Below are 26,280 nucleotides of genomic sequence, written 5' to 3' on the forward strand. Positions count from 1 at the left end.
GACATGGATTATAGTGCTTCAAAGAAGGCAGCTCACTATCAACTTGTCAAGTGTAATGAGGAATCGAGGGCAGCACGGTGGCGCAGTGGGTTGGCACTGCGGCCTCACGGAGCTGAGGTCCCAGGTTCAATCCCAGCTCTGGGTCACTATCCGTGTGCAGCTTGCACATTCTCCTCGTGTTTGCGTGGGTTTCGCCCCCACAACCCAAAAATGTGCAAGCTAGGTGAATTGGCCACGCCAAATTGCCCCTTAATTGGAAAAAATTAATTGGGTACTCTAAATTTAAAAAATAGTGAATGAGGAATTTTCAGTAAAGCTGGCATTGCCACTGATGACCACATCCAATTAATCAATGGAAATAAAATAAAAAATTGACAGATTAATTCACAGAGATTTAAAAAGAGCAGGAGCTTCGAGTCAGAGCAGAGATTAAAAAGAGCAGGAGCTGAGAGTCAGAGCACAGATTTAAAAAGAGCAGAAGCTGAGAGTCAGTGAAGAGATTTAAAAAGAGCAGGAACTGAGAGTCAGCGGGAGATTTAAAAAGAGCGGGTCCAAGCCACAGCGGAGACAGTCTGAGGAAGCAGCACACCAGAGCAAAGTGGAACCGGAGCCGTCAAAAGGCAAGAGGACAGGGAGTGCACCAGAGCCAGTCAGCAGAGGTACACTGAGCAAAAGGGACATCACAGAGAAGCTGTGGTATGATTGGCTGATAAGGGATCTACATTACGGACTAGCCTTAAATATTAGTAGATTGACAAAGGAGTATAATAATTTAGGGACCCTCCAAGAATAATATTTTTTAACAACAAATTAACTACGTTAGAAATAGCAGTCCAGGCAATGTATTGTACTGTATAATGAGGGAGCTGGTAGATCCCATTGAGAGCCACAGTGACTACATCTGCAGAAGTTCAGCTCATAGTTTATGAGCTGTAACCTGAGCGTCAGAAACTGCGATACATCGGGAGGGGGAAAGTTTCATTGATGCTGTGTTCCACGCAATCACACCCTGTAGCTTAAATAATTAAAATTTAGCCACTGGTCAAGGACAAGAGGATGTGACAATAAGTGAGGCAGGTAGAGAGATCCTGAATGTAGCATTGGAGCAGCCTCAGTTCTTGATCTTGTCCACAGGTATGAGGTACATTCTCCCTATATAGATGAGGATGGTCAAACTGACCACTTCACCGTGGTCCAGGAAGCCATTCACGGGCGGGGGGAAGCAGAAAGAAAAGTGATAGTGCTGGGGGATTCGATGATTAGCTGGACAGATAGCATCCTTTGTTTTTTTTTAAGTATTTTTATTAAGGTTTTGCTGAATTTTTCATAATAAAACAGTAGTAACAATAATAACAAAACAAACTAGAGTGAACATTAACATAGTGCAAAAAGAGAATATACAATTAAATAGACATTATCCCACACAACTCAGTCTTCCCACACCATCCCAATGAAGCACTCACCCACCCGCTATGGATTGCTGCTGCTACTGACATTTTAATTTCCCCCGAGAAAGTCGACGAGCGGCTGCCACATCCGAGAGAACCCTACCGTAGACCGTCTTAAGGCACACTTTATTTTCTCGAGGCTGAGAAACCCAGCCATGTTGTTAAGCCAAGTCTCTACACTCGGGGGCTTCGAGTCCCTCCACATTAAGATGTTGGCCTCTTTCACCCCCCTAAACTCCCGGGTCTTCTGACACTCCAAAGATCGCTATCTCTGGACTCGGCACCACCCGTCTGTTAAGCACCTTGGACATTGCCCTCGCGAAACCTTGCCAGAACTCTCTAAGCTCCGGGAATGCCCAAAACATGTGGACATGGTTTGCAGGGCTGCCCTTGCACCTCATACAACTGTCTTCTACCCCAAAAAACTTGCTCATTCTCGCTGCCATCATGTGTGCCTGGTGGATCACCTTACATTGAATTAGACTGAGCCTGGCACATGATGTGGAGGAATTAACCCTGCCCAGGACCTCTGCCCACAGACCCACTTCCAACTCCTCACCTAGCTCCTCCTCCCACTTGCCCTTGAGCTCCTCCACCGGGGCTTCCTCCGCCTCCTGTAGTTCCTGGTGGATATCCGACATCTTCCCCTCCCCCACCCAGGTGCTGGAGACCACCCTGTCCTGTATCCTCAGTGGCGGCAGCCTCAGAAAGGCCACTTCCTGTCTTTTCAGGAAGGCTCGTACTTGCAGATATTTAAAGGTGTTTCCTGGTGGCAGATTAAATTTGTCCTCTAGTGCCTTCAAACTGGGAAAGCTTTCGTCTATGAACAGATCTCCTAACCTTCTGATGCCTGTCCTCTGCCAGCTCTGAAACCCACCATCCATCCTACCCGGGACAAACCTGTGGTTGTTACATATCGGGGTCCAGACCGACGCTTCCTCCACCACCTTGTACCTCCTCCACTGTCCCCAGATCCGCAGTGTCGCCACCCCCACCGGAATTGTGGAGTAATGGGTCGGCGAGAACGGCAAAGGAGCTGTTATCAAAGCTCCCAGACTAGTACCCTGACGTGACGCCGCCTCCAGCTGCTCTCACGCCCCCCCCCCCCCCCCCCATCGCACACTTCCTAATCCTAACTAAATTCGGCAGCGCCAACCCACCCATCCCCCCACCAGACTGCGCTCCAACAGCGATCTCCATCTCCTTACTCACGGGGTCTTATTCGCCCACATAAAGTCCAAAATGATCCTACTCACCCGCTTAAAAAAAGGCCTTAGGGATGAAGATGGGGAGGCACTGAAAGACAAACAAAAACCTGGAGAGGACAGTCATTTTCACGGTCTGCACCCTCCCTGCCAGTGACAGCGGGAGCATGTCCCACCTTTTAAAGTCCCCTTCCATTTGCTCCACCAACCGGGTCAGGTTGAGCCTGTGCAGGGCATCCCATTTCCTGGCCATCTGTATACCCAGGTAACGAAAACTTTTCTCGACCATCCTGAGTGGCAGCTCTTTCAGTCTCTCCTGCCCCTTGGCCTGGATCACAAACAACTTGCTCTTTCCCATGTTCAGTTTAGAACATAGAACATAGAACAGTACAGCACAGAACAGGCCCTTCAGCCCTCAATGTTGTGCCGAGCCATGATCACCCTACTCAAACCCACGTATCCACCCTATACCCGTAACCCAACAACCCCCCCTTAACCTTACTTTTTTATTAGGACACTACGGGCAATTTAGCATGGCCAATCCACCTAACCCGCACATCTTTGGACTGTGGGAGGAAACCGGAGCACCCGGAGGAAACCCACGCACACAGGGGGAGGACGTGCAGACTCCACACAGACAGTGACCCAGCCGGGAATCGAACCTGGGACCCTGGAGCTGTGAAGCATTTATGCTAACCACCATGCTACCCTGCTGCCCCAGTTTGCACCCTGAAAAACTACCAAAATCCCTCCGGATCCGCAGAACCTCCCCCATCCCCTCCACAGGGTCCGAAATGTACAGGAGCAAATCATCCGCGTGTAGCGAGACCCAAGGCCCACCCCCTCCCCGAACCAGTCCCCGCCAGTTCTTCGAGGCTCTCAGCGCCAAAGCTAGTGGTACTATAGCTGGGGCAAATAGTAACGGGGAGAGGGGACACCCCTGCCTCGTTCCCCGGTGAAGCTCGAAGTACCCCGACCTCAGCCGGTTTGGACATACACCTGGTACAGCAATTTCACCCAGCCAATAAAGCCCTCACCAAACCCGAACCTCCCCAGCGTTTCCCACAGGTACTCCCACTCCACCCGGTCAAAGGCTTTCTCTGCATCCATCGCTGTTACCACCTCCGCCTCCCCTCCCTCTGAGGGCATCATAATATTCAAAAGTCTCCGGACATTGGTATTGAGTTGTCTGCCTTTAACAAACCCAATCTGGTCTTCCTGTATCACCCCTGGGATGCAATCCTTGTGGTCAGAACCTTAGCTCGCAATTTGGCATCCCCGTTTAAAAGCAAAATCGGCCTGTATGACCTGCAATGACCGGGTCCTTCCTTTGTTTAAGAATGAGTGAGATCAAGGCCTGTGACATTGTTGGGGGAGGATTCCTTTCTCTCTGGCCTCATTGAAGGTCCTCATCATGAGTGGGCTCAATATTTCCGAAAACTTCTTGTAGAATTCTACCTGGTAACTGTCCGCGCCCGGGGCTTTACCCGATTGCATGCCCTCTGTACCCTTGACAATCTCCTCCAATTCATTTGGGACCTCCAGCCCCCCACCACGTCCTCTTCTACCTTTGGAATCCTAAACTGGTCCAAAAATTGCCTCATCCCTTTCGCTCCCGTAGGGGGCTCCGACTCATGTAGCTTACTATAGAACTCCTTAAAGACTCCATTCACTCCTCCACCAATCTCTCCCTCTCTGCTCTTTCTCTCTTTTCCCTATGGGATCGAATTGAGTTGAGCTCCCCTCTGACAACTGCCTTCATAGCCCCCCCCCCATCTGCTCCATAAAACCCTTCAGTTCCTTAGCCACTGTTGGTCGCTTCCCTCTCCTGGACTTTGTCCGGTCCAGCTCGGGGTCAGTGACTGTGTTAAAGTCTACCCCCATGATCAGGTTGTGTGACTCTTAAGTCCAGGATTTTGCCTAGCATGCATCTCATATATTCGACGTCATCCCAATTCAGAGCGTAGACATTCACAAACACCACCCGGACCCCCTCCCATTTTTTTGTTTCTCTCTTTCTCTCTTTTTCTCTCTTTTTCTCTTTCTCTCTCTCTTTTTCTCTTTCTCTCTCTCTCTCTCTTTCTCTCTCTTTCTCTCTCTTTCTCTCTCTTTCTCTCTCTTCTCCCCCCCCCCCCCGCCAGACCTCGAGGATAGTATACCATCCTGTGTGAGCAGGAGCGAGGGTCCTGCATGGTATGCTGCCTATCTGTTGCTAAGGTAAAGTATATCTAGAGTCTGCTTGAAAGGATCCTGGACATGGAGGGGGAGGATACAGTTGTTGTGATCCATGTTGGCACCAACAACAGTGGCAAGAGTAGGCTAGAGGTCCTGTTTGGAGAATATTAGGAATTAGGAACTAATTAAAAAAAACATGACCTCAAAAGCTTGTCATCCTTGAAATTTGCGGGTACGACGTTGTGGGAATCACAGAGATGTGGATGCAAGGGGCTCAGGGCTGAGATCTAAGTATCCAAGGATAGATGTCCTATTGAAAGGACAGGCAGATGGGCAGAGCTTAGCGGGGTTTCCTTATTATTTCATTAAGAAATGAAATTAATCAGGAGGCGAAAGAGGCCGGTGTGCTGGCCTTTGCGTCCCTAGTAGCCCGGCGAAGGATCTTGCTACAATGGAAGGATGCGAGGCCCCCAAGCGTGGAGACCTGGATCAGTGACATGGCGGGTTTCATTAAGCTAGAGAAGGTCAAATTCGCCCTGAGAGGGTCGGTACAAGGGTTCTTTAGGCGGTGGCAGCCTTTTCTCGACTTTCTGGCTCAACGATAGGGTACGGGGACAGCAGCAGCAGCAACCCGGGGAGGGAAAAGGGGGGGGCCGACAATGACTATGTTTGTTTATTTAATTTTAATATTTTTAAGTTCTTTTGTTGTTCATTAGGGTTGGGGGGGTGGGGGGATGTGATACATGCGCCGATACGGTCTGGGGGTTTCACAGTTATTATGGGTTATTTTGTTGCATTTCATTGTTTGTCGTTATGTTTTATATTTTCTGTAAAAAATTCCAATAAAAATTATATAAAAAAAAAAAAGAAATGAAATTAATACCTAGTACTCGGTAATCGCGGTGTCGGATCATGCCCCACAATGGGTGGATCTACGGTATGGAGAGAGGGCAACGCCTGTCATGGAGGCTGGATGTGGGACTATTAGCAGATGAGGGGGTGTGTTAGTGGGTGAGCAAGTCCATCCCGAGCTATTTGGATGTAAATGATACGGGGGAAGTCTCGGCAGCAACGGTGTATGAAGCTCTGAAGGCAGTGGTTAGACGGGAGTTAATTTCGATATGGGCCCATAGAGAAAAGGTGGAACAAGCAGAGAGGGATAGGTTGGTGGGGGAGATACTCCAGATAGATAGGAGATACTCGGAAACCCCGGACGCGGGGCTACTGAAGGAGCGGCAGAGGCTACAGGTGGAGTTTGGACTGTTATCTACAGGAAAGGCAGTGGAACAATTGAGGAAGGCAAGGGAGCGGTGTTTGAGTATGGGGAAAAGGCCAGTAGAATGCTAGCACACCAGCTGAGGAAAAGGGAGGCAGAGAGGGAGAGGTGGGACTGCGGTCCTGGACCCAGTGGGGGTGAATGAGGTGTTTAAGGACTTTTATAGCGAGTTATATGAGTTGGAACCCCCGGCTGGGGTGGAGGGGATGAGGCAGCTCCTGGGTCAGCTGAGGATCCCGAGGGTGGAGGTTGAACGGGTGGAAGGGCTGGGGGCCCCAATTGAATTTGAGGAAATAATGGAGGGGCTGGAGATCATACAGTTGGGCAAGACCCCTGGCCCGGACGGCTACCCAGTGGAATTCTACAAGAAGTTCTCGGAGATATTGGGCCCACTGTTGGTGAGGGCATTTAATGAGGCAAGGGAAATGGGAGTCCTTCCCCCAACAATGTCGCAGGCCTCGATCACATTGATTCTGAAACGGGAGAAAGACCCTGAGCTATGCGGGTCATACAGGCTGATCTCCCTATTGAATGTGGATGCCAAACTGCTGGCTAAGATACTGGCCACAAGGATAGATGATTGTGTTCCGGGGGTGATAGTGGAAGACCAGATGGGGTTTGTAAAGGGCAAGCAACTCACGGCCAATATTAGAAGGCTCTTAAACGTTATCATGATGCCCTCCGAGGGGAGGGAGATGCAGGTGGTGGATGGATGCGGAGAAGGCTTTGATCGGGTGGAGTGGAATTATTTGTGGGAGGTGTTTGGAAGGTTCGGGTTTGGTCAGGGCTTCATTGATTAGGTGCGGTTGCTGTATCAGGCACCAGTAGTAAGTGTCTGTACGAAACGGCAGATGTCAAGCTATTTTAAACTGCACCGAGGGACAAGGCAAGGGCGTCCCCTCTCCCCGCTGTTTGCTCTGGCCACATTTTGGTATGGGAGTGAATAGAAGCGGCAGCATGTAAGAAGATGTTTGGGGGCACTGATAACGGCATCTCTGCACGGTGGTAGTGGTGGCTCTGGGAGTCTGGGTGCAGTGGAGGAAAGATAGGAGAACGGAGGGAGCATCGGTCTGGGCCCCGATTTACAACAAACATCGGTTTGTGTCGTGAAGACTGGATGGAGGGTTTCGTAGATGGCAGAGAGTAGGAATTGAGAGGATGGGAGATCTATTTACAGACTTGAAGGATTTGGAGGAGAAATTTGGACTGCCAGCAGGGAATGGGTTTAGATATCTGCAGGTACGAGATTTTCTGAGAAGGCAGGTTCCGACCTTCCCGCTCCTGCCACCATGGGGGATACAGGAAAGGGTAGTTTCCAGAACATGGGTGGGAGAGATGAAGGTATCAGATATTCACAAAGAACATATAGAGTCGGTGGAAACACAGACAGAGGAACTAAAGGGGAAGTGGGAAGATGAGCTGGGGGAGAGATAGAGGCAGGTCTGGGGGCGGATGCCTTAAGCAGGGTTAACACATCCTCATCATGTGCCAGGCTTAGCCTGTTACAATTTAAGGTAGTCCACCGGGCACACATGACGGTAGCCCGTATGAGCAAATTCTTTTGGGTAGAGGATAGGTGTGCGAGGTGTTCGGGAGGTCCAACAAACCATATCCATATGTTTTGGGCATGCCCGAAGTTTGGTGGGTTTTGGCAGGGTTTTGTTAAGGCTATGTTCACGATACTTAAAACATGGGTGGTGCTGAGTCCAGAGGTGGCGATCTTTGGAGTGTCGGAAGAGCCGGGAGTCCAGGGGGTGAGAGAGGCTGACGTTTTTGCCTTTACCTCCCTGGTAGCCCGGAGAAGGATACTGTTAATGTGGAGGGACTCTCGAAGCCCCCGAAATTAGATTGCTGGGTTAGTGACATGGCTGGGTTTCTTAGTCGCAAGAAAATAAAGTTCACCCTAAGAGGGTCAATGTTCGGGTTCGTCCGGAGGTGGCAGCCGTTCATCGACTTTCTCGGAGAAAATTAAAATGTCAGCAGAGGCAGAAATCTAGTGGGGGGGGGGGGGGGGGGGGATGGTTAGACTATTGTTTCATGGATTGGGGTGCGAAGAATGTCATAGGGATGGAAACGTTTTATGTACCATGTTTATGTTGCTGGTATTATTATAAAAAGTATAAATACCCTAAAAAAATGTTTTAAAAAAAGGAAATTAAACTAAATCGAAAGCAAGACGCGATACAGGGTCCGAAGGCGCAGAATCTGTGTGGGTAGAGTTGAGGAATCGCAAAGGAAAAAATACCCTGATGGGAGTTATGTACAAGCCCCATAGCAGTAATCCGGATTTGGAGCAGAAAATAAATCAGGAGATAGAAAATGCATGTAAAAAAGGCAATATTACAAAAATCATGGAGGACTTCAATATGGGAAAATCAGGTTGGTAGCAGATTCTAGAAAAAGGTATTTGTGAAATATCTATGAGATTTTTTTTTTGGAGCAGCTTCCCTACTCGGGAAGAGGCAATTCTGGATTTGGTGATGTGTAATGAGGCAGACTTGATTGGGGAGTTTAAGGTAAAGGAATCCTGAGGGGGCAGTGACAACAATATGATAGAATTCACCCTGTAGTTTGAGATGGAGAAGCTGAAATCAAAATGTAAGGATATTACAATTGAGTAAAGGTAACTACAAAGACATGAGGGAGGAGCTGGCTAAAGATGATTGGAAAGGGAGCCTAGCAGTGAAGCCGGTGGAACAGCAATTGCAGAGGTTTTTTGGGGTTATTTGAGAGGCATAAGAGAAATTCATCCCAAGGAAGAGGAAACATGCTGATGGCAGGAAGAGGTCACCATAGGGCAGCCATAGAATTTACAGTGCAGAAGGAGGCCATTTGGTCCATTGAGTCTGTGCTGGCCCTTGGAATGAGCACCCTACTTAAGCCCATGTCTCCACCCTATCCCCGTAACACAGTAACCCCAACTAACCTTTTAGAGACTACGGGGCAATTTAGCATAGCGAAGCAATATAGCCTGCACATCTTTAGTGGGAGGAAACCAGAGCACCCAGAGGTAACCCTTGCAGTCACGGGGAGAAAGTGCAAACTCCACACAGACAGATACCTGAGACTGGAATTGAGCTGTGAGGCAGCAGTGCCAACCATTGTGCCACCGTGCCACCCATGGACAGTGAAAAAGCAAAATAAAAAGCACAATGTGAAGAGGATTAGTGGGAAACTGGAAGATTGGGAAATTTTAAAAAGCAAGCAGTGGACAACTAAAAATGCAAGAAGAGGTTAAGCAGGTGAAGTATGAGTGTAAGCTAGCTAGTAAGATAAAATAAGATTGCAAGAGGTTTGATGCTCGATCAATGACTCCAGAAGCGAGATTGGATGACAATTGAAGGCTTTATTGGACTAGATGTTTCCCCCAGCAGCGTAAGTACAGAATGCAGCTGCTAGGGAGACACAGGCTCTTATACTCCGCCTTACTGGGAGGAACCAGCAGGCAGGCTTCACCAATGATATTGCTGTCTCAGGTACTTCACACACCAATGGTCTTACAGCATCAACCTGGGTACCGTAATACCCCTAATACCGACTACCACAAGGTATTTTTTCCCGATATATATATATAATGTAAGAGAGAGAGAGAGAAGAATGGGCTTTGGACTACTAGAAAATGAGGCTAGAGAAGTAGTAATGGGGAACAAAGAATTGGCATAGGAACTGAGTAAGTACTTTGCATCAGTCTTCGTGGCATACCAGAATTTAAAGGGAGTCAGGGAGCAGAGATGAGTGTAGTGGCCATCACGAAGGAGAACGTGCTGGGGAAGTTGAAAGGTCTGCAGATGGATAAAGAGGACTGGATGGACTACACCCCAGGGTTCCAAAGGAGATAGCTGTGAAGATTGTGGAGGAATTGGTGATGACCTTTCAGAAATCACTGTAGTCAGGATTACAGTGCAGAAGGAGGCCATTTGGTCCATTGAGTCTGTGCTGGCCCTTGGAATGAGCACCCTACTTAAGCCCATGTCTCCACCCTGGAAAATGGCTAATGTAATACCCCTGTTTAAGGAGGGAGGGAAGGAGGCAGCAGATGGGAAATCATAGGTCGGTTAGCCTGACTTTGGTCGTTGGTACGATTTTAAGAGTCCATTATTAAGGATGAGATTGTGGTGTACTTGGACGTGCATGGTAAAATAGGGCTCAGTCAGCGCGACTTCATCAAAGGGAGGCCATTCCTGACAAATCTGTTAGAATTCTTTGAGGAGGTAATGAGGAAGTTAGAAAAGGGAGAACTCGACCTGCTGACCACCAGGAAGGCAGAGACGCAGTGGAGAAGGGCACAGGGCGCGGTCTATGAGTATGGGGAAAAGGCGAGCAGGATGCTGGCACACCAGCTTCGCAAACGAGATGCGGCTAGGGAGATTGGGGGAGTGAAGGAGAGGGGCGGGAAGGTAGTGCAGAAGGGGCAAGAAGTGAATGGGGTCTTCAGGGATTTTTACAAGGAGTTGTATCGGTCTGAGCCGCCGACGAGGAGAGGGGGAATGGAGGACTTCCTAAACAAATTGAGGTTCCCAAGGGTCCAGGAGGGGCTGGTAGAAGGGCTGGGGGCGCCAATAGGGCTAGAGGAGCTAGTCAAGGGAATAGGTCAGATGCAAGCGGGGAAGGCGCCGGGGCCAGATGGGTTCCCGGTGGAATTCTACAAGAAAAATGTGGACTTGGTGGGACCGGTACTGGTACGAGCCTTTAATGAGGCGCGAGAGGGGGGGGTTCTGCCCCCGACAATGTCGCAGGCTCTGATCTCCCTGATATTGAAGCGGGATAAAGACCCCGTGCAGTGCGGGTCCTACAGGCCTATCTCGCTTCTGAACGTGGATGCCAAGTTGCTGGCAAAGATCCTGGCAGCTAGAATAGAGGATTGTGTGCCAGGGGTAATCCATGAAGACCAGACGGGGTTCGTGAAGGGGCGGCAGCTCAACACGAACGTGCGGAGATTGCTGAATGTAATTATGATGCCGGCAGTGGAGGGGGAGGCTGAGATAGTGGTAGCGCTGGACGCGGAGAAGGCATTCGATAGGGTGGAGTGGGAGTACCTGTGGGAGACGTTGGAACGGTTTGGGTTTGGGGAAGGGTTTATTAAGTGGGTGAAGTTGCTCTACTCGGCCCCGACGGCGAGTGTAGTGACAAACGGGAGGAGGTCGGAGTATTTCGGGCTCCACCGAGGGACCAGGCAGGGATGTCCCCTATCCCCCCCTACTTTTCGCACTGGCGATTGAACCGTTGGCGATGGCACTGAGGGGTTCAGGGGGGTGGAGAGGACTGACTAGGGGAGGGGAGGAACATCGAGTATCGCTGTATGCAGATGATCTACTGTTGTACGTGGCAGACCCAGAAGGGGGAATGCCGGAGATAATGGAACTATTAGCAGAGTTTGGGGACTTTTTGGGGTACAAACTAAATTTGGGCAAAAGCGAGGTTTTTGTGATACACCCGGGGGACCAGGGAGAGGGTATTGGGAGACTCCCCTTCAAGCGAGCAGGAAAGAGCTTTAGGTACTTAGGGGTGCAGGTGGCAAGGAACTGGGGGACCCTCCACAAGTTGAACTTTTCCAGGCTGATGGAACAGATGGAGGAGGAATTTAAGAGGTGGGACATGGTACCGCTGTCGCTGGCGGGGAGGGTGCAGTCAATCAAAATGACGGTCCTCCCAAGGTTCCTGTTTTTATTTCAGTGCTTGCCCATCTTCCTCCCTAGGGCCTTCTTCAAAAAGGTGACGAGTAGCATTATGAGCTACGTGTGGGCGCACGGCACCCCAAGGGTGAGGAGGGTCTTTTTGGAGCGGAGTAGGGACAGTGGAGGGCTGGCACTACCCAATCTCTCGGGGTATTACTGGGCGGCAAATGTGTCAATGGTGCGCAAGTGGATGATGGAAGGGGAGGGGGCAGCTTGGAAACGAATGGAGAGGGCGTCCTGTGGCAACACAAGCCTGGGGGCCCTAGTAACGGCACCATGGCCGCTCCCCCCCACGAGGTACACCACGAGCCCGGTGGTGGCGGCCACCCTCAAGATATGGGGGCAGTGGAGGCGACACAGGGGGGAAAGGGGAGGTCTGTTGGCGGCGCCAATAAGAGGGAACCATAGATTCATCCCGGGGAACATCGACGGGGGATTTCAGAGCTGGTACAGGGTGGGCATACGGCAGCTGAAGGACCTGTTTATAGAGGGGAGGTTTGCGAGCCTGGGAGGGCTGGAGGAGAAGTTTGAGCTCCCCCCGGGAAACATGTTCAGATATTTACAAGTGAAGGCATTTGATAGGCGGCAGGTGGAGGGGTTCCCCCTGCTCCCCAGTAAGGGGGCGAGTGATAGGGTGCTCTCGGGGGTCTGGGTCAGAGGGGGGAAGATATCAGACATCTACAAGATAATGCAGGAGGCGGAAGAAGCATCAGGGGAGGAGCTGAAAGCCAAGTGGGAAGGGGAGCTGGGAGAGCAGATAGAAGACGGGACGTGGGCGGATGCACTGGAGAAGGTGAATTCTTCCTCCTCGTGTGCGAGGCTGAGCCTCATTCAATTTAAGGTGCTGCATAGAGCTCACATGACGGGGACAAGGATGAGCCGGTTCTTTGGGGGTGAGGACAGGTGTGTCAGATGTCTGGGAAGCCCAGCGAACCATGTGCATATGTTCTGGGCATGCCCGGTGCTGGAAGGGTTCTGGAAGGGGGTGGCAAGGACGGTGTCGAAGGTGGTGGGGTCCAGGGTCAAACCAGGATGGGGGCTTGCGATCTTTGGGGTCGGGGTAGAACCGGGGGTACAGGAGGCTAGGGAGGCCGGAATACTGGCCTTTGCGTCCCTAGTGGCTCGACGAAGGATATTAATTCAATGGAAGGACGCGAGGCCTCCAAGCGTTGAAACTTGGATTAACGATATGGCTAGCTATATTCAGCTAGAAAGGATCAAATTTGCCCTGAGAGGGTCGGTACAGGGATTCTCCAGGCGGTGGCAACCTTTCCTTGACTTTTTGGATCAGAGATAGACGTTCGGGGTCGTGGCAGCAGCAACCCGGGGGGGGGGTGGAGGGGAGGGGGGGGGGGAGGGGAGGGGGGGGGGGGAGGGGGGGAGGGGAGGGAGGGGAGGGAGGGGTGGGGGGAGGGGGGGGGAGGGGGGAGGGAGGGGTGGGGGGAGGGGGGGGGAGGGGGGGGGAGGGGGGGGCAGCAAGGGTCGTGGGGGGACATGCACGACTGTAACGCGGGCAAGTCTGCTCGCTGCTCATGTCTGAAACTGTAGGCTGCCTTGTTTGTTAAGTTGTTGCTTGGGGGGTGGGGGGGGGTGGGGGAGGACTGGTGCGCGAGAGAGGGCGGGCGAGGGAGGGATATTTGCCTAGAGGGATTGTGTTGTAAATAATTAAAAAAATTAGTAGGGGTAAATGTTTGTATGGAAAAACTCTTTCAATAAAAATTATTTTAAAAAAAAAAGAAAAGGGAGAACCAGTGGGTATCATCTATTTGAATTTCCACGAGGTCTTTGACAAGGTGCCGTACAGGAGAGGCTGATAAATAAGATAAGAGAGCCCATGGTGTTAGGGGCAAGGTACTGCCATGGATAGAGGATTGGTTGACTGGCAGAAGGCAGTGACTGGGGCTAAAGGGTCTTTTTTCAGGACGGCAGTCGGGGACTAGTGTTCAAGTACAGTTTAAATGCTAAAGACATCAAGATAGCAGCAAATGTAAAGGGTGTGATTTTCCCGTCGCTTTGCGCCTGGTGCCAACCCCATTGCGCTGTCATCATCGCAGGAGAGGCCCAAAACAGGCTTTGCACCGGGCATGATCCAGGTAATGATATTTAAATGATGCATTAGGCTCATCTAAATATGCGTGGCCAAGTTGAGGCCGCATTCTCTTGGCCGCAGGGAGTCACTGACCACGCCAGTAAGGTCTCACTCGGGCGCCGCTAAGTGCTGACTTCCACAAGTGGAGACCAGGCGTGATGGCCATTCCAGTGTCTTGGAGACCATTGGAGCCCCCTGGGTGGTTGGGGGCAGAGCCCTGTCCCTGGCATCTGGCCACCCTGCAGTGCCAGGGTGCCAGGATGGAACTGCCAAGGGGTGAGACCTGAGGCAAGAAGAGTAAACAAATTCCTAATGTCTTACAGGAATACTGTCCAAGCTACTGTTCAGCAGAGTTCATCGGCGACGCTGCTGTTCAAAAGAAAACTACAAACTCAGTTTGACTTGTTGGACGGGTTTCTCCATCCCACTGCGCCAGATTTCTGGTTCAGCATGCTGTTGGGATTCTCTATTTTGCCGGCTGGTCAATGGGGTTACCCATTGTGGGGCAGCCCCACACCGTCGGGAAACCCTCGGTTGCCGGCAAAACGGAGCATCCCAACGGCGAAGAATTCTGCCTGTTAACTCACCTGATACTTCAGACATTGTCAACAACAAGCACAAATTGCTAGGAGGGAACAAAACTCTAGAGTGATAGGTAGAAGCTACACCACAAAAGAAAAATGGGGACCTGCTGTGATCCTGGCAAAGACAGTTCCAATATCATACACCATTCAGACGGATGATGAAAGAGTCTGGTAACATCATGCTGATCAGCTACTTGCTTTACAAAATGATTTCACCGATACTTCTCAAGCAATTCTTTCCTTGGAAAATCTAGAGAATTATACTTCGGAACAGAGACTAGACACAGTGACCAGTTCAGATTCTGTTTCTTTTTAAAAAAAATAATTTTTATTCAAATTTTTCAACTACAAATTTTCTCCCAACAATAAAATAGGGGCAGCACGGTGGCCTAGCGGCTAGCACAGCTGCCCCACGGCGCTGAGGTCCCAGGTTTGATCCCGGCTCTGGGCCACTGTCCGCGCGGAGTTTGCACATTCTCCCCGTGTCTGCGTGGGTTTCGCCCCCACAACCCAAAAATGTGCAGAGTAGGTGGATTGAGATAGATAGATAGAGAAATACAGCACAGAACAGGCCCTTCGGCCCACGATGTTGCGCCGAACTTTTGTCCTAGGTTAATCATAGAATTTTGGACAATTTGTCATGGCCAATCCACCCAACCTGCACATCTTTGGACTGTGGGAGGAAACCGGAGTACCCGGAGGAAACCCACGCAGTCACGGAGAGGATGTGCAGACTCCACACAGACAGTGACCCAAGTCGAAATCGAACTTTGGACCCTGGAGCTGTGAAGCAATTGTGCTATCCACAATGCTACCGTGCTGCCCTTAAGAAGTTAACCTACACTCCCTTATTCTACCCTAATCCAAGTACCTATCCAATAGCCGCTTGAAGGTCCATAAATTTTCCGACTCAACTACTACCACAGGCAGTGCATTCCATGCCCCCACTACTCTCTGGGTAAAGAACCTACCTCTGACATCCCCTCTATATCTTCCACCATTTATCTTAAATTTATGTCCCCTTGTAATGGTGTGTTCCACCCGGGGAAAAAGTCTCTGACTGTCTACTCTATCTATTCCCCTGATCATCTTATAAACCTCTATCAAGTCGCCCCTCATCCTTCTCCGTTCTAATGAGAAAAGGCCTAGCACCCTCCACCTTTCCTCGTATGACCTACTCTCCATTCCAGGCAACATCCTGGTAAATCTCCTTTGCACCTTTTCCAAAGCTTCCACATCCTTCCTAAAATGAGGTGACCAGAACTGCACACAGTACTCCAAATGTGGCCTGACCAAGGTTTTGTACAGCTGCATCATCACCTCACAGCTCTTAAATTCAATCCCTCTGCTAATGAACGCTAGCACACCATAGGCCTTCTTCACAGCTCTATCCACTTGAGTGGCAACTTTCAAAGAACTATGAACATAGACCCCAAGATCTCTCTGCTCCTCCACATTGCCAAGAACCCTACCATTAACCCTGTATTCCGCATTCAGATTTGTCCTTCCAAAATGGACAACCTCACACTTGTCAGGGTTAAACTCCATCTGCCACTTCTCAGCCCAGCTCTGCATTCTATCTATGTCTCTTTGAAGCTGACAACAGCCCTCCTCACTATCCACAACTCCACCAATCTTCGTATCATCTGCAAATTTACTGACCCACCCTTCAACTCCCTCATCCAAGTCGTTAATGAAAATCACAAACAGCAGAGGACCCAGAACTGATCCCTGCGGTACGCCACTGATAACTGGGCTCCAGGCTGAATATTTGCCATCCACCACAACTCTCTGTCTTCTATCGGTTAGCCAGTTTGTTATCCAACTGGCCAAATTTCCCACTATCCCATGCCTCCTTACTTTCTGCATAAGCCTACCATGGGGAACCTTATCAAATGCCTTACTAAAATCCATGTACACTACATCCACTGCTTTACCTTCATCCACATGCTTGGTCACCTCCTCAAAGAATTCAATAAGACTTGTAAGGCAAGACCTACCCCTCACAAATCCGTGCTGACTATCCCTAATCAAGCAATGCCTTTCCAGATGCTCAGAAATCCTATCCCTCAGTACCCTTTCCATTACTTTGCCTACCACCGAAGTAAGACTAACTGGCCTGTAATTCCCAGGGTTATCCCTATTCCCTTTTTTGAACAGGGGCACGACATTCGCCACTCTCCAATCCTCTGGTACCACCCCTGTTGACAGCGAGGACGAAAAGATCATTGCCAACGGCTCTGCAATTTCATTTCTTGCTTCCCATAGAATCCTTGGATATATCCCGTCAGGCCCGGGGGACTTGTCTATCCTCAAGTTTTTCAAAACGCGCAACACATCTTCCTTCCTGAAAAGTATCTCCTCAAGCTTATCAGTCTGCTTCACGCTGTCCTCTCCAACAATATGGCCCCTCTCATTTGTAAATACTGAAGAAAAATACTTGTTCAAGACCTCTCCTATCTCTTCAGACTCAATACACAATCTCCCGCTACTGTCCTTAATCGGACCTACTCTCACTCTAGTCATTCTCATATTTCTCACGTATGTGTAAAAGGCCTTGGGGTTTTCCTTGATCCTACCCGCCAAAGATTTTTCATGCCCTCTCTTAGCTCTCCTAATCCCTTTCTTCAGTTCCCTCCTGGCTATCTTGTATCCCTCCAGCGCACTGTCTGAACCTTGTTTCTTCAGCCTTACATAAGTCTCCTTCTTCCTCTTAACAAGACATTCAACCTCTCTTGTCAACCATGGTTCCCTCACTCGACCATCTCTTCTCTGCCTGACAGGGACATACATATCAAAGACACGCAGTACCTGATCCTTGAACAAGTTCCACATTTCACTTGTGTCCTTCCCTGACAGCCTATGTTCCCAACTTCTGCACTTCAATTCTTGTCTGACAGCATTGTATTTACCCTTCCCCAATTATAAACCTTGCCCTGTTGCTCGCACCTATCCCTCTCCATTACTAAAGTGAAAGTCACAGAATTGTGGTCACTACCTCCAAAATGCTCCCCCACTAACAAATCTATCACCTGCCCTGGTTCATTACCAAGTACTAAATCCAATATGGCCTCCCCTCTGGTCGGACAATCTACATACTGTGTTAGAAAAGCTTCCTGGACACACTGCACAAACACTACCCCATCCAAACTATTTGATCTAAAGAGTTTCCACTCAATGTTTGGGAAGTTGAAGTCGCCCATGACTACTACCCTGTGACTTCTGCACCTTTCCAGAATCTGTTTCCCAATCTGTTCCTCCACATCTCTGCTGCTATTGGGGGGCCTATAGAACACTCCCAACAAGGTGACTGCTCCTTTCCTATTTCTAACTTCAACCCATATTACCTCAGTAGGCAGATCCCCCTCGAACTGCCTTTCTGCAGCTGTTATACTATCTCTAATTAACAATGCCACCCCCCCCCCCCACCTCTTTTACCACCCTCCCTAATCTTGTTGACACATCTATAACCAGGGACCTCCAACAACCATTTCTGGCCCTCTTCTATCCAAGTTTCCGTGATGGCCACCACATCGTAGTCCCAAGTACCGATCCATGCCTTAAGTTCACCCACCTTATTCCTGATGCTTCTTGCATTAAAGTATACACACTTCAACCCATCTCCTTGCCTGCAAGTACTCTCCTTTGTCATTGTTACCTTCCCCACTGCATCACTACGTGCTTTGGCGTCCTGACTATCGTCTACCTTAGTTGCTGGACTACAGATCCGGTTCCCATTCCCCCGCCAAATTAGTTTAAACCCTCCCGAAGAGTACTAGAAAACCTCCCCCCCAGGATATTGGTGCCCCTCTGGTTCAGATGCAACCCGTCCTGCTTGTACAGGTCCCACCTTCCCCAGAATGCGCTCCAATTATCCAAATACCTGAAGCCCTCCCTCCTACACCATTCCTGCAGCCACGTGTTCAACTGCACTCTCTCCCTATTCCTAGCCTCGCTATCACGTGGCACCGGCAACAAACCAGAGATGACAACTCTGTCTGTCCTGGCCCTTAACTTCCAGCCTAACTCCCTAAACTTGTTTATTACCTCCACACCCTTTTTCCTACCTACATCGTTGGTACCAATGTGCACCACGACTTCTGGCTGCTCACCCTCCCCCTTCAGGATCCTGAAGACACGATCAGAGACATCCCTGGCCCTGGCACCCGGGAGGCAACATACCTTTCGGGAGTCTCGCTCGCGACCACAGAATCTCCTATCTATTCCCCTAACCATTGAATCTCCTTTTACTATTGCTTTTCTATGCTCCCCCCTTCCCTTCTGAGCCCCAGAGCCGACTCAGTGCCAGAGACCTGGCCGCTGGGGCCTTCCCCTGGTAGGTCATCCCCCCCAACAGCATCCAAAACGGTATACTTGTTTTGAAGGGGAATGGCCACGAGGGATCCCTGCACTGTCTGCCTGTTAGTTTTCTTTCCCCTGACTGTAACCCAGCTACTCTTGTCCAGTACCTTTGGTGTGGCTACCTCCCTGTAACTCTTCTCTATGACCCCCTCTGCCTCCCGGATGATCCGAAGTTCATCCAGCTCCAGCTCCAGTACCTTAACACGGTCTCTGAGGAGCTGGAGTTGGGTGCACTTCCCGCAGGTATAGTCAGCGGGGACACCAGTGGTATCCCTCACCACCCACATCCTACAGGAGGAGCATGCAACTGCCCTAGCCTCCATCCCCTCTTACTTTACAGAATTAGCTGCCCTGTGGACCAACTGGACCTCCGCCCTCCGGCTCTGCTCCCAGTCAGCTGTACTCTAAACTCCTGGTTCCCTTCACGCTCTTTGATAAATATAGGAAATTAAATGAAAGGAGTACCTTACTCCCTCCTCACCTAACTCCCTCAGTCACCAAACTCTCACTGTAGCACTTAAATGCCACAAGCTCAGCACTCAGTGCAAACAAAGTCTGCACTGTATCTAGCCCCTATTTATACTGTGACTCTAGCTTCTAAAAACTGGCCTAATGCAATTAACTAATTAACAAGCTCCAGCTGCAAGTAAGTCCAAGTAGAACCTTGTTTAAAGCTGATTCAAAATTCACCTTCTTATAGACCAAACAGCAACTTTTAAGTTAATTAACTAAATAAAAGAAATACTAGACTTTAAATAACCCTTATACTCCCTCAGTCACCAAACTCTCACTGTAGCACTCAAATGCCACAAGCTCAGCACTCAATTGCCCCCTTAATTGGAAAAAATAATTGGATAATCTAAATTTATAAAAAAAACAATAAAATAAAGAGTATAAAAATAAACAGAAAGAACAACCCCCCCATACAAAGCAATAAATTAATAATAATACAGAAAAAAACAAGAAAGTAGCAAACAAACAGTCGCAAAAACAACCCCCCTCAACAGATCCCTAACACCCTCTAACCCTCCGCCAGAAAATCGAGAAAGGGCTGCCACCGCCGGAAGGACCCTTGTACCGACACAGGACGCCTTCTCCATCCTCTTCCATGCGGCACCCTCCCCCTCCATCACCCACCTACGGATCATTGTCACATTTGCAGCCCAGTAGTATCCACACAAGTTGGGGAACGCCAGCCCACCTACCTCCCTGCCCCGTTGTAGGAATACCCTCCTCACCCTCGGGGTCTTGCGCGCCCACACGAACCCCAGAATACTCCTGTTAACCCTCCTAAAAAAAGCCTTCAGGATCAACTGGAGGAGAAACAAGAACCTCGGGAGCACCGTCATCTTAACAGACTGGACCCTACTTGCCAAAGAGAGTGGCAACGCGTCCCACCTCCTAAACTCCTCCTCCATCTGTTCCACCAACCTCGAAATATTTAGCCTATGCAGGGCCCCTCAGCTCCTAGCTATCTGGACCCCAAGATATCTAAAGCTCCTCATCACCCTCTTCAACGGCAGCTCTCCTATCTCCCTCTCCTGGTCCCCCGGCCGGGTGCAGCACGAACAGCTCACTCTTCCCCACGTTGAGCTTATAGCCCGAAAAATCCCCAAACTCCCCAAGTATCTTCAGCACCTCTGGCATCCCCCCCGCCGGATCCGCAATGTACAGCAGTAAATCATCTGCGTACAGCGACAATTGGTGCCCCTCCCCCCCCCCCTCACAATCCCCCTCCAGTTCTTTGAGTCCCTCAGTGCCATGGCCAAGGGCTCAATCGCTAACGCGAAGAGCAGGGGAGACAAGGGGCTCCCATGACTCGTTCCCCGGGACAGCCGAAAGTCTTCCGACCGCCTCCCATGCGTCACCACGCTTGCCAGATTCAGTTTCTAAGGACTTTACACTACCTATAGTGACAGATACTGGAGTAACTACCCAGGTAGCACCATCTACTGAGGGACAGAGAACACTTCCAAGGTCTTAAGTAGCCATGTCCCAGAACGCCAAATTCAACCAATACGGAATAGATTTCCATCACAGAGAATGTCTTGTTGAATTGTAGATATGCATAGAAATAATGCATAAGTCGATATGTTGTACAAATGTGAATCGTTGTCATTGCAGGTTAAGGCGGAGGGGTGTTATATATCAGAGAATACACCCTGCTGATAAAGCATCATATCATGTACAGTGATATCAGAGTGTTTAGGCAGGCTTTGCCATTCTCCACCTTAGATTGTATGTGCGCACCTCTTAATAAACCTCATTGTGTTTGATAGAATCCAAATGTAGTCATCTTGTCACAGTTTTTGCATCGCATGTTTGTACATGTCAGTATATCGCAGCTGAGTGGCTTAAATTTCATACCCTTAAATCAATAACTTCACTATTGCATGGGCAGGAACTTAATCAAAAAGTAGCAAAAGCAGCATCCAATCATAATTTAAAAACTATAAGAATGGACCAACAAGAGAGGATTTAGTCATCTTCATTAAACCCCCACCTCCTCATCACTATCTTGGGGATTACCAGAAAAGTACTAGACCTGCCATATAAAAACTGTGACCACAAGAGCAGGGCAGAGGTTGGAAATTCTGAGGAGAGTATCTCACCCCCGAGAATGTAAACCTGTCTACCATCTACAAGGCACAAGTCAGGAGAGTGATAGAATACTCTCCACCTTTCTGAATGCAAACAGCTTCAACACTTAAGAAGTTTAACTCCATCCAGGATAAAGCACCCCACTTGATCAGTACCTCATCCACCACATTAAACTTTCATTCTCTCCATTACTGGTGCACAGTGACAGCAGTATCTACAAGATGCAGTGCAATAACGTGCGAAGCATCCTTGAACAGCACCTTTTAAACCAGCAACCATTACCACCTGGAAAGACAAGAAAAGCAAATATATTGAAACACCACTATTCTCATGTTTCCCTCCAAGTCATACATCAGCCTGATTGGAACTATACAATTTTGCCTTCACTGTTGCTGGGTCAAAAAGCTGGAACTTCTTTCACATGGACTGCAGTGATTCAAGATGGTGGCTTACCACCAGTTTCTCAAGAGAAATTAGGGATAGGCAATAAATGCTGAGCTTGCCAGTGATACTCATATTGCTGGAACAAATAAAACAAAGCATAGCAACATGATTATGCAATTTACTCCCTCAATCAGGTTCTTCCAATCAATGAGATTGTGGCTGATCCATGACCTATTCTAAATACCTGCTCCTACCAATTTCCTTGAGGCTTTTGAAAGCCAAAGGTATAAGTCTCATATTTAAAAATTAACAATTTACCTAGCATTAATTGCCATCAATGGAAGGGTCTTCCAAACTCTTACTCTTGTGTGTACAAATGTACATCCTTTGAACTGCATCCTTGAAATGACAGACTCTAATTTTTAAAGACTATGTCCCCAGCCCTAGAATCCCCAGCCAATGGAAATAACATATCTACTCTATCAGTTTCCTATAATATCAAAAATTTTGATCTAGTCGGTCCTTAATTTTCTCAATTTCAGGAATATAATCCTAGTTTGTGTAATTTCATCCCACAATTTTTCAGAAAATCAACATGTTGTGGTATATTATATTAGAAAAACAGTTTTTATGTTTGTTTAGTATTTTATATTGATTATCTTTTAATATCTTTTAAAGGAGTTTTTTGAGAAGAGGAAGCTTAAATCCAAATTTAAACTGTTAGGGTCACCATTGTCACCTCAACAGAATTCTTCGGTCAGCTGGGATCTCCTTACACTCCATATTGTTAACCGAATAGCTGCAAAGAAGGAACCTACGGGTAAGAAAAGTTACTCTTTACTTTCCACAAATGAGATATCTGTCCAATGAATAAGAAAGATACAATTAATTTCCTTAAGCTTTTATGCTATGTATTTGCAATTTAGGACAAATATTTACTGATTAACCAAAACAAACTTTTTAAAAACCTGAATTACAGTTAAGAAAATATGCTTCATTCTCAGGCAACATTTTAGAATAGATTAGATTGAACCTTACAACACAGGGGCTGTTTAGCACACTGGGCTAAATCGCTGGCTTTGAAAGCAGGCCAGCAGCACGGTTCAATTCCCGTAACAGCCTCCCCGAACAGGCGCCGGAATGTGGCGACTAGGGGCTTTTCACAGTAACTTCATTGAAGTCTACTTGTGACAATAAGCGATTTTCATTTAGGGGCTGGTTTAGCTCACTGAGTTAAATCTCTGGCTTTTAAAGCAGACCAAGCAGGCCAGCAGCACGGTTCGATTCCCGTACCAGCCTCCCTGGACAGGCGCCGGAATGTGGCGACTAGGGGCTTTTCACAGTAACTTCATTGAAGCCTACTTGTGACAATAAGCGATTTTCATTTTTCAGAAGCAAGCTGTTTGGCCCGACAGGTTGCCAAACAGATTTAGACCAACATTTTATGCCCTATAGGATGTTCCTTCCAACTTTTTTCATTTGATCCTATCAAGATATTCTTCATTTACTTTTTGTCTTGCACACTAAACTAGCTCCCCCTGATTTGCATTTTTGTTACTTCCATCAACCACTGAACATGACAGGAAGTTGCACAGTCACACTGTCATGTTAAACTGGCATGTTGCCTTTCATCAATAAACTCCCTTTATTTACGACTGGAAGCCTCCAGTGTTTGTCTTGAGTCAACACATTGGCGACGAGGTAAATGTTTTAGATTGGAGCGAACAGTCTTCATGAATTTAGAGTCGGGGGGAAGGCAGGAACAGTTGAGAAATCAGAGAAGAAATCATTTAAACCGTGAGTGGAAATATCTATCATTGGGAAACTAGATTCAGTCGGCCAAGGGGTTGACTCATGGAGTGAGTAAATGGAATGGCTCCAGTTCTTCTTTGTCATGAACCAGATAACAGGCGAGGACAAGCAGAAGGTGGTATTTTTGACGGTTTGCGGGCCCCAAACGTATAATTTGATTAGGGATCCCACATTCCTGGAAGCACCTGTCTCGAAGACCATTGACCCGATAGTCAAATTGGTTAAAGAACATTACACCCCAAAGCCCTCAGTTATCCGGAAATGTTATAAGTTTAACTCTGCATTGAGGGACCACCAAAGAATCGGCCTCAGCCTTCATAGCCAAGCTTCTCCAGCTTGCTGAGTACTGTGAGTTTGGGATTGTGCTGCGTGACATATTGTGCGACCAGCTAGTTTGTGGGATCTGTGATGTTGATATCCAGAAGAAGCCTCTGGCAGAGATAACAATTACATTGGAAAAAGTGATCGAGATAGCTCAGGCAACGGAGTGTGCCATGAAAGGTGCCACTGAACTGTAAATCATGGCTGAAGGGGAGGTTAACTAGTATGGGGCGGTACGGCCACAAAGTCTGCGGCGGGATCAACAGATTCAGCTCTGAACCAGGCATGGTCCTCAGGCAGGACCAGAACCCACAAAATGGGAACGAATCGGGGCGTCAAACCGAATCTGAGGCGGAGTGCTAGCGTTGTGGGGAGGATCACCATCAGAAGATCTGTCATGTTGGGTGTTTGTGTCCTTCTGTGCAACCAAAGGGGACACATTCAAGCACATTGCTGCACAAGGCAAAACCTGTCAATGCAAAACAAAAATCAGCATCTGTTCACTGAACATGGTAGAGAAGAGCTCTGAAGAAGAGCATACAAAGCACCGGTTGAATGCTGTCAAATTGAATAAGATTGCTCCGATTGAAATTGCCTTGAGGGTAAAGACCCCTTGAAATGGAAGTCGACTTCTGGTGGTGGCCATGATGTGAATGGTCGCACACAGAGCAGCTCCTGCTCGAAGCCATAGGAAAGAGCTCTTTTTACCCGTTATTGGGTGTAATTTTGAAGGAAAGCTGTAGTTGAAGATCGGAGGAGTAGTTTCCCCCGGGAGTGATAGGTCCGCTGGTTACCAAACCTGGTAGAAGACGGTGAGAGAACTGGTCAAAGAGTTGGAAGAAACCTGTGGCGCTGCAGCCAGTGTAAGGATGGCAGAGGGGGAATGGCTGGTGCAAGGTGGAAAGCCTGAGATGGAGCAGTTGATGGCTTTTATGGAAGGGGGCTGTTGATGGCTTTTATTTTTTTTATAAATGTTTTTTTTATTGAGTTTTCATATTTTATATATGACAAATTACAAGTTATTAGAGAGAGAGAGAAAAAAAAAAGGAAAACACAAAAATTTAACATGAATATTTACAGGTAAGCATCTTCATAACAATAATTGTGGCCGCCCCCTTTAGCCAGCATACATATTTTACATTCCCCAATATGGCCGAGGCACATGTTTATAGGCATTTATTTATAGTTTGGTTTTGGGCCTTGGCTTGCCATCAAACCCCCATACCGAGCCCGTAGCCCCCCCCCCCCCCCCCCCCCCTCCCTCCCCCGGCTACCTTCCCCCGATTCCCGCCCATTTTCCCCTGGTTCTTGGCCACCCGACTATTCTTCCTCATGTACGTTGGCCACAAACAGGTCCCGGAACAGTTGCATGAATGGCTCCCACGTTCTGTGGAAGCCGTCGTCCGACCCTCGGATGGCGAATTTGATTTTCTCCATTTGGAGAGATTCCGAGAGGTCGGACAGCCAGTCAGCAGCTCTGGGTGGTGCTGCTGACCGCCAGCCAAACAGGATTCTACGGCGGGCAATCAGGGAGGCAAAGGCAAGGGCGTCCGCCCTCCTCCCCAGGAATAGATCTGGCTGGTCTGAAACCCCGAAGACCGCCACTATCGGGCATGGCTCCACCCTCACCCCCACCACTTTGGACATAGCCTCGAAGAAGGCTGTCCAGTACTCCACAAGTCTGGGGCAAGACCAGAATATGTGGGCGTGGTTGGCCGGGCCTCTCTGGCACCGCTCACATTTGTCCTCCACCTCCGGGAAGAACCTACTCATACGGTTTCTCGTTAAGTGGGCTCTATGTACCACTTTTAGTTGCGTCAGGCTGAGCCTTGCGCACGTGGAGGTGGAGTTGACCCTATGCAGTGCTTCGCTCCAGAGTCCCCACCCTATCTCCATCCCCAGGTCGTCCTCCCATTTCCTTCTTGTTGCGTCCAGTACGGTGTCGTCCCTGTCTACCAGTCGGTCATACATGTCACTACAGTTCCCTTTCTCTAGGATACTTGCGTCCAGTAGGTCTTCCAATAGTGTCTGTCGTGGCGGTTGTGGGTACGTCCTTGTCTCCTTTCGTAGGAAGTTTTTGAGCTGCAGGTACCGTAGCTCGTTCCCCCCAGCTAGCTGAAATTTCTCTGTCAGTTCGTCCAGTGTTGCGATCCTGTCGTCCGTGTATAGGTCCCTGACTGTCAGTGTCCCCCCGTCCTGCCTCCACCTTTTGAAGGTGGCGTCGGTCAGTGCTGGTTTGAACCTATGGTTGTTGCAGATGGGAGCCTTGTCCGACATTTTGTACAGGCCAAATTGCTGCCGCAGTTGGTTCCAGGATTGGAGGGTGGCTGTCACCACTGGGCTGGTGG

At 48.9% G+C, this 26,280-nt stretch overlaps 1 protein-coding gene across 3 annotated transcripts in view; it reads left to right on the plus strand.

Moving 5' to 3' along the window:
* The window catches only part of LOC119973666 (uncharacterized protein C12orf40-like), a 196,699-nt gene that overhangs the window by 36,205 nt on the left and 134,214 nt on the right, over window positions 1-26,280 (plus strand). For all 3 annotated transcript variants that reach the window (XM_038812050.1, XM_038812051.1, XM_038812052.1), the window contains exon 3: window positions 22,478-22,619. In XM_038812050.1, coding sequence (XP_038667978.1) covers window positions 22,478-22,619 — 142 coding nt within the window. The remainder of the gene's footprint in view (window positions 1-22,477; window positions 22,620-26,280) is intronic.

The sequence above is a fragment of the Scyliorhinus canicula genome, chromosome 11 (assembly GCF_902713615.1).
Source record: "Scyliorhinus canicula chromosome 11, sScyCan1.1, whole genome shotgun sequence".
Lineage (NCBI taxonomy): Eukaryota > Metazoa > Chordata > Chondrichthyes > Carcharhiniformes > Scyliorhinidae > Scyliorhinus > Scyliorhinus canicula.